This window comes from Oncorhynchus masou, chromosome 29 (genome assembly GCF_036934945.1).
Source record: "Oncorhynchus masou masou isolate Uvic2021 chromosome 29, UVic_Omas_1.1, whole genome shotgun sequence".
In the NCBI taxonomy this organism is placed as follows: Eukaryota; Metazoa; Chordata; class Actinopteri; order Salmoniformes; family Salmonidae; genus Oncorhynchus; species Oncorhynchus masou.
In genome coordinates, this window is record NC_088240.1 from 89276858 (window position 1) to 89286203 (window position 9346).

A 9346-nucleotide genomic window follows, 5' to 3' on the forward strand; every position below is an offset into this window, starting at 1 on the left:
CTTCATCAGGTGGTTTTTAACCAGGATGCTCTGCTGCTACTGCAGCTCATATCATCACAGTCTGACTCAAACATTCAATCGCCAAAACATCAACTTTTCAAAGAGAAAAGACAAGAAAAAAACATGTTTTCCATCAAGAATATAGAATTATGACAATTTAGAAGCTATTTTGAATGTTCTTGATTCTAAAGACATGAAATGTTCAGAGTACATTGAGGTTAGATACCACTTTCAATAAATGTAAAACTATTTAAATTGGCAAAACATGTAGTTACAAGGTTTTCATCAGACAATGACTATATACAGTATGTATACCATTTGTGAAGAAATCCTGCATTCTATCAGACTACAGTTTCATAATTGCTGAGATTGCTAGTCAGATTAGACTTTAAAGGCCACAGATATAGTTGTTGCATGACAGTACAGTGACTATACTACACAGTGGCTATACTACACAGTGGCTATACTACACAGTGGCTATACTACACAGTGGCTATACTACACCGTGGCTATACTACACAGTGGCTATACTACACAGTGGCTATGCTACACAGTGGCTATACTACACAGTGACTATACTACACAGTGGCTATACTACACAGTGGCTATACTACACAGTGGCAATACTACACAGTGGCTATACTACACAGTGGCTATACTACACAGTGGCTATACTACACAAGTGGCTATACTACACAGTGACTATACTACACAGTGGCTATACTACACAAGTGGCTATACTACACAGTGGCTATACTACACAGTGGCTATACTACACAGTGGCTATACTACACAATGGCTATACTACACAGTGGCTATACTTTTTTTACACCGTGGCTATACTACACCGTGGCTATACTACACAGTGGCTATACTACACAGTGGCTATACTACACAGTGGCAATACTACACAGTGGCTATACTACACAATGGCTATACTACACAGTGGCTATACTACACAGTGGTTATTCTACACAGTGGCTATACTACACTGTGGCTATACTACTGACAATGGCTATACTACACAGTGGCTATACTACACAGTGGCTATATCTGTCTTTCCCAAAGCCACTTCTACACAGTGGCTATACTACATAGTGGCTATACAACACAGTGGCTATACAACACAGTGGCTATACTACACCGTGGCTATACAACACAGTGGCTATACTACACAGTGGCTATGCTATACTACACAGTGGCTATACTGCACAGTGATTATACTACACAGTGACAATACATACACAGTGGCTATGCTATACTACATAGTGACAATACTACACCGTGGCTATACAATCACAGTGGCTGATACTACACAGTGGCTATACTACACAGTGGCTATGCAATTTACACAGTGGCTATACTACACAGTGACTATACTACACAGTGGCTATACTACACAGTGGCTATACTACACAGTGGCTATACTTCACACAGTGGCTATACTACACAGTGGCTATACTACACAGTGGCTATACTACACAGTGGCTATACTACACAGTGACTATACTACACAGTGGCTATACTACACAGTGGCTATACTACACAGTGGCTATACTACACAGTGGCTATACTACACATGCTTCCTCCTGTGTTACTCCCTTCTCTCAGGCTATACTACACAGTGGCTATGCTATACTACACAGTGGCTATACTGCACAATGGCTATACTCGGCCAACACAGTGGCTATACTTTCACCGTGGCTATACTACACAGTGGCTATACTACACAGTGGCTATACTACACAGTGGCAATACTACACAGTGGCTATACTACACAATGGCAATACTACACAGTGGCTATACTACACAATGGCTATACTACACAGTGGCTATACTACACAGTGGTTATACTACACAGTGGCTATACTACACTGTGGCATTATAGATACACAATGGCTATACTACACAGTGGCTATACTACACAGTGGCTATACTACACAGTGGCTATACTACATAGTGGCTATACAACACAGTGGCTATACAACACAGTGGCTATACTACACCGTGGCTATACAACACAGTGGCTATACTACACAGTGGCTATGCTATACTACACAGTGGCTATACTACACAGTGGCTATACTACACAGTGGCAATACTACACAGTGGCTATACTACACAATGGCAATACTACACAGTGGCTATACTACACAATGGCTATACTACACAGTGGCTATACTACACAGTGGTTATACTACACAGTGGCTATACTACACTGTGGCTATACTACACAATGGCTATACTACACAGTGGCTATACTACACAGTGGCTATACTACACAGTGGCTATACTACATAGTGGCTATACAACACAGTGGCTATACAACACAGTGGCTATACTACACCGTGGCTATACAACACAGTGGCTATACTACACAGTGGCTATGCTATACTACACAGTGGCTATACTGCACAGTGATTATACTACACAGTGACAATACTACACAGTGGCTATGCTATACTACATAGTGACAATACTACACCGTGGCTATACAACACAGTGGCTATACTACACAGTGACAATACTACACAGTGGCTATACTACACAGTGATTATACTACACAGTGGCTATACTACACAGTGGCTATACTGCACAGTGATTATACTACACAGTGGCTATACTGCACAGTGGCTATACTACACAGTGATTATACTACACAGTGGCTATACTGCACAGTGGCTATACTACACAGTGACTATACTACACAGTGGCAATACTACACCGTGGCTATGCTATACTGCACAGTGGCTATACTACACAGTGACTATACTACACAGTGGCAATACTTGTCCAGAAACACACACACACACACATACAAACACACACACACACGTGGGTGCACTTGGCTTATATCCAGTACTCTTCATCATTGACGAAGGTCAGTGTTGGAGGGATGTTAGTGTAGCTGGGATGAGAGGAGGAGGAAAGGAGTGGAACACAAGGCCATATCAGGCTGCTGTGCTTCTGGAGGAGGAGATAAGAGCAGTGTACGGTGAGGAGCCTGTTCAGTCAGCAGGTTCACAGAGATACGGCTCCCTCCCTCTCCTCATCCCCATCCCGGACAGACAGACAAACGGGGCTGCTGCTGCTGCTGTTTTAAACGCTGACCTTCAGAGGACAGCGAGCGGAGCAGAGAGGAGCGGAGCACCACAGCGCCCTGCGGGACACCAGTCTCCCCCTCTCCCCTGAGTAATGACAGGAGGGATCCTTGTGTCACAGACAGACAGACACACACACACACACACACACATACACACACACTCTCACACACATACACACACACAATCCCCTGAGTAATGCCAGGAGGGATCAGGAGACTGGGATCTGTAGATCAGAGGGTCACACAGCAGGGTTCTGTCAGCGCCCCATCACTCAGAGCAATGAGGCGAGGCTTGATAGTCATCCAGCAGTCATTCCATATGTTAGCTACCTGTCTGTTACCTCAGATACCTTTATTTCCTGTACAAACAAGGTGTCATTCCATAGGTTAGCTGTCTATCTGTTACCTCAGGTGTCATTCCATAGGTTAGCTACCTGTCTGTTACCTCAGATACCTTTATTTCCTGTACAAACTAGGTGTCATTCCATAGGTTAGCTACCTGTCTTTTACCTCCGGTGTGATTCTATAGGTTAGCTACCTGTCTGTTACCTCAGGTGTCATTCTATAGGTTAGCTACCTGTCGGTTAGCTACCTGTCTGTTACCTCAGGTGTCATTCCATAGGTTAGCTACCTGTCTGTTACCTCAGGTGTCATTCCATAGGTTAGCTACCTGTCTGTTACCTCAGGTGTCATTCCATAGGTTAGCTACCTGTCTGTTACCTCAGGTGTCATTCTATAGGTTAGCTACCTGTCTGTTACCTCAGGTGTCATTCCATAGGTTAGCTACCTGTCTGTTACCTCAGGTGTCATTCCATATGTTAGCTACCTGTCTGTTACCTCAGATACCTTTATTTCCTGTACAAACTAGGTGTCATTCCATAGGTTAGCTACCTGTCTGTTACCTCAGGTGTCATTCTATAGGTTAGCTACCTGTCTGTTACCTCAGGTGTCATTCCATAGGTTAGCTACCTGTCTGTTACCTCAGATACCTTTATTTCCTGTACAAACTAGGTGTCATTCCATAGGTTAGCTACCTGTCTGTTACCTCAGGTGTCATTCCATAGGTTAGCTACCTGTCTGTTACCTCAGGTGTCATTCCATAGGTTAGCTACCTGTCTGTTACCTCAGGTGTCATTCCATAGGTTAGCTACCTGTCTTTTACCTCAGGTGTCATTCCATAGGTTAGCTACCTGTCTTTTACCTCAGGTGTCATTCCATAGGTTAGCTACCTGTCTGTTACCTCAGGTGTCATTCCATAGGTTAGCTGTCTGTCTGTTACCTCAGGTGTCATTCCATAGGTTAGCTGTCTGTCTGTTACCTCAGGTGTCATTCCATAGGTTAGCTGTCTGTCTTTTACCTCAGGTGTCATTCCATAGGTTAGCTGTCTGTCTTTTACCTCAGGTGTCATTCCATAGCATAGCTGTCTGTCTGTTACCTCAGGTGTCATTCCATAGGTTAGCTGTCTGTCTGTTACCTCAGGTGTCATTCCATAGGTTAGCTGTCTGTCTGTTACTTCAGGTGTCATTCCATAGGTTAGCTGTCTGTCTGTTACCTCAGGTGTCATTCCACAGGTTAGCTGTCTGTCTTTTACCTCAGGTGTCATTCCATAGCTTAGCTGTCTGTCTGTTACCTCAGGTGTCATTCCATAGGTTAGCTGTCTGTCTGTTACCTCAGGTGTCATTCCATAGGTTAGCTGTCTGTCTGTTACCTCAGGTGTCATTCCATAGGTTAGCTGTCTGTCTGTTACCTCAGGTGTCATTCCACAGGTTAGCTGTCTGTCTGTTACCTCAGGTGTCATTCCATAGGTTAGCTGTCTGTCTGTTACCTCAGGTGTCATTCCATAGGTTAGCTGTCTGTCTGTTACCTCAGGTGTCGTTCCATAGGTTAGCTGTCTGTCTGTTACCTCAGGTGTCATTCCATGGGTTAGCTGTCTGTCTGTTACCTCAGGTGTCATTCCATAGGTTAGCTGTCTGTCTGTTACTTCAGGTGTCATTCCATAGGTTAGCTGTCTGGAGTGGAAACATTATTTTCCTGTTCACTGTACATAAAGGAGATGACTGTGTTGAAAACTGTTATTGAAAACTAAAACTTAATGTTGCTGATGTTGTCTTCACAGTACCTGGTCAGTGTTCCACTGAAGATGTTGAGGCCATGGGCTTTTATGGGCATGATGGCTCAGGTGAGATCTTAGAACTGAGACATTTTAATCCACCAGTTTATTGTCTGAAATAATTTTCTGGTGGTGTTTTTCACTCATTAAAATTAATATTGTGTTTGTTTACTAACTAAATGGAGTCCTTGGCTTACAGCTTCCGCTGGCCTGGTTTGTGGCGCGTTTTCTCCGAGGTAACTATGGCAACGCAGCCGTATGGCTCTCTCTCATCATTGGCCAGCCAATCGCTGTGCTCATGTACGTCCACGACTACTATGTACTTCACTACAGAGAGGGGTCAGCGGGGGGTGGACCTGAATGACCTCCTCAGGGGAATATATACCAGACCAGCCTTTTATAGGAAAGACAAATAGAGATAGAAATGTACTGTATGCTACTTTATGGAAGCACCTTAAAGGGGCCATCAGCATTTGCTACATCCATTTTTGGACTCATACATTAATGATATGTACCCATCGATTCTTGAAGACCATAACTTATAAATGCCTCACCAGCTTAGTTTGACTGTCGTTCCCCATCACAAACCAAAATATAGGATTGTTTTACTCCAATATTTGTAAACAAATCAAATGTAAACAAACACTATATAGCCTCAAAACATGGTTAAAACTATATTTTTTTTAAATCATGGATGGTCAATCGTTGCATCCATAGTTCTGTCCATGAATTTGAAAGTGATTACATTTCTCCAGTCCCATCCCTCAGCTTTTTACTGAACCAGGGGTGGGGAGGCAGCTTGGTTATTGTTTCAACTGCTGATTGCCACTTTAAAGATAACACACTTGTTATAGAAACAATCAATTTACTTAGTGAATATTAGAATATGCCTTATTGAAACATGTCTGACAAGTGCAATTTTCAAAAAGTGCCAGTTTCTCAGAAAATGTACACAACCATGACATGTGTGTTTGTAAGATTTATGTGTATTTATGCCACTCAAGCCTCAATATTTTGTCATCTTGTTTTACTTGGGTACGTATAGAGGGATATGTATAGATACGAAAATGGCAGCTGTTGATTCTTGACTTTATTCCATTAATTGGGTCATTATTATGTTGCCGACAGAACTACATGGACAAGTAAATATATTTCTCTATTTATGTGAATGATGTCCTATTTGACTTCATGTTGTTACTACCAATCATCTATTTCTCACTTCCCACTGCTTTATCTGCCCCTGAGACTCGTGGTTTTTGCTCCACAGTTGAAACACAGGAAAGAGGGCCACCTCTTGGCTGTTACTAGGAAATTCATATGAAATAACAAAACTTGCACACAAAAAAGCTTCCATCTTGGTGTGCTAGTCTATTACTTCTTAACATGGCAACATTTGTCAAGTAGAATTCTATTCTAGCATGTGTTGATGTTTTCTAATCTCTCGTCTATTGTTTCTGGACAAACACGCTGCTGTTCCTAGCAATAAGTCCTGAGATGATGAGGGTGCCAGAATCATCCAATCAGAGAGAGTGTATGATGAATGGCTTCTGTAGAAGAAAGACTTCCTGAAATAGCTACAGGTAATTCTACTTCCTGTCCCCGACATACAATGTGACGCTGCTCAGATCCCGAGTCTGCAAGATGTTCCGCGGCTGATAGTGTTTTAGATTAGAACAGGAGTGACGATTTGTTCTATTGCAGACTGCATAAAGTTGCATGCAGTTTCACATACAGTAAAATGTGTAGGATTTGAAAATGGCAATTTGCCTTTTTAAGAGTACAGTGTATTTGCACTCACAAAAAGTACATCTGCATTCCATCTTAAACATGAAGACCAAAACTGTATATCTCCTTTCCAAATGAATTGAGAAGTATACAGTACCTTGCAGTGAATGCACTTGGCTTGTTTCCCCAGCAGACACTATATAGCTGCACTACTGGTCAAAAGTTCTAGAACACCTAGTCATTCAAGGGTTTTTCTTTATTTTACTATTTTCTACATTGTAGAATAATAGTGAATATATCAAAACTATGAAATAACACATATGGAATCATGTAGTAACCAAAAAAGTCTTAAAAGTGTTAAACAAATTAAAATATATTTTATATTTGAGATTCTTCAAATAGCCACCCTTTCCCTTGATGACATCTTTGCATGCTCTTGGCATTCTCATAACCAGCTTCACCTGGATTGCTTTTCCAACCGTCTTGAAGAAGTTCCCACATATGCTGAGCACTTGTTGGCTGCTTTTCCAGGTCCGACTCATCCCAAACCATTCAATTTGGTTGAGGTCGGTGGATTGTGGAGGCCAAGTCATCTGATGTAGCCTTCCATCACTCTCCTTCTTGGTAAAATAGCCCTTACACAGCCTGGAGGTGTGTTTTGGGTCATTGTCCTGTTGAAAATCAAATGATAGTTCCACTAAGCCCAAACCAGATGTGATGGCGTATCACTGCAGAATGCTGTGGTAGCCATGCTGGTTAAGTGTGCCTAGAGTTCTAAATAAACCACAGACAGTGTCATCAGCAAAGCACCCCCACACCATCACACCTCCTCCTCCATGCTGTATGTTGGGAAATACACATGCAGAGATCATCCGTTCACCCACACCGCGTCTCACAAAGACACGGAGGTTGGGACCAAAAATCTCCAATTTGGACTCCAGACCAAAGGACAAATTTCCTCGGGTCTAATGTCCGTTGCTTGTGTTTCTTGGCCCAAGCAAGTCTCTTCTTCTTATTGATGTCCTTTGGTAGTGGTTTCTTTGCAGGATTTCGACCATGAAGGCCTGATTCACACAGTCTCCTCTGAACAGTTGATGTTGAGAAAAGTTCTTGAAATGTTCCATATTGACTGATCTTCATGTCTTAAAGTAATGATGGACTTTCGTTTCTCTTTGCTTATTTGAGCTGTTCTTGCCATAATGTGGACTTGATATTTTACCAAATAGGGCTATCTTCTGTATACCCCCTACCTTGTCACAACACAACTGATTGGCTCAAGAATGAAAGAAAGGAAAGAAATTCCACAAATGAACATTTAAGAAGGCACGCCTGTTAATTGAAATTCATTCCAGGTGACTACCTCATGAAGCTGGTTGAGAGAATGCCAAGAGTGTGCAAAGCTGTCAAGGCGAAGGGTGGCTACTTTGAAGAATCTAAAATATCAAATATATTTTGATTTGTTTAACACTTTTTTTGGTTACTACATGATTCCATGTATGTTACTTCCTAGTTTTAATGTCTTCACTATTATTATACAATGTAGAAAATAGTAAAAATAAAGAAAAACTCTTGAATGAGTAGATGTTATAAAACATTTGACCGGTAGTGTATGTTTATTCATTTAGTGACTAAGGGCCCTAGAGACATTTCTCTGTGAATGCAGAGGAGAGGAGACGTGGGGACGTGGGAAGGGGTGATGACAACAGCTGCCTCCCACATGGCATCCTATTCCCTATATAGCTCACTTTTTGACCAGCACTATATAGGGAGGAGGGTTCAATTTTGGGACGCACACAACTTCTCTAATTATTGACATTAGTGATTACCCTGCAGCTGTCTGACGCCAAGCCTCAGCGGCTGGCTGCTAAATCATATTTGGCACCGTCGTTATCAGTTGTTTAGGGAAGTGGAGCGAGACAGGAGATTGTAATCGCTGATTGCAATGAACTGAAGTTTGGAGTCAGTTTGTGTGTCTTCTCTGAAGAAGAAGGGTGGGGAAAAGAGAGCGTGCGTGGGTTTATGTCTACAAGACCCGTGTCTGTGTGCGGTGTGTGTGGTATGTGAAATATACGCCAAATTAACATTATATACAGTAGGCCAATATTAACACCTTGTTCTATAACTCTGTGCTATTTAGAGATGATGGCTGTGTTCCACCTTGTTCTGTTACTCAGTCTATTCAGAGATGATGGCTGTGTTCCACCTTGTTCTGTTACTCAGTCTATTTAGACATGATCGCTGTTTTCCACCTTGTTCTGTTACTCAGTCTATTCAGAGATGATGGCTGTGTTCCACCTTGTTCTGTTACTCAGTCTATTCAGAGATGATGGCTGTGTTCCACCTTGTTCTGTTACTCAGTCTATTCAGAGATGATGGCTGTGTTCCACCTTGTTCTGTTACTCAGTCTA

At 42.2% G+C, this 9346-nt stretch overlaps 1 protein-coding gene across 1 annotated transcript in view; it reads left to right on the top strand.

The window, feature by feature from the left end:
* The window catches only part of dgat1b (diacylglycerol O-acyltransferase 1b), a 30914-nt gene extending 24532 nt beyond the window's left edge, over window positions 1–6382 (top strand). Inside the window, 2 exon segments of the mRNA XM_064946819.1 lie at window positions 5220–5282; window positions 5413–6382. Coding sequence (XP_064802891.1) covers window positions 5220–5282; window positions 5413–5577 — 228 coding nt within the window. The 3' untranslated portion in view covers window positions 5578–6382.
* The last annotated feature ends 2964 nt before the right edge of the window (window positions 6383–9346 follow it).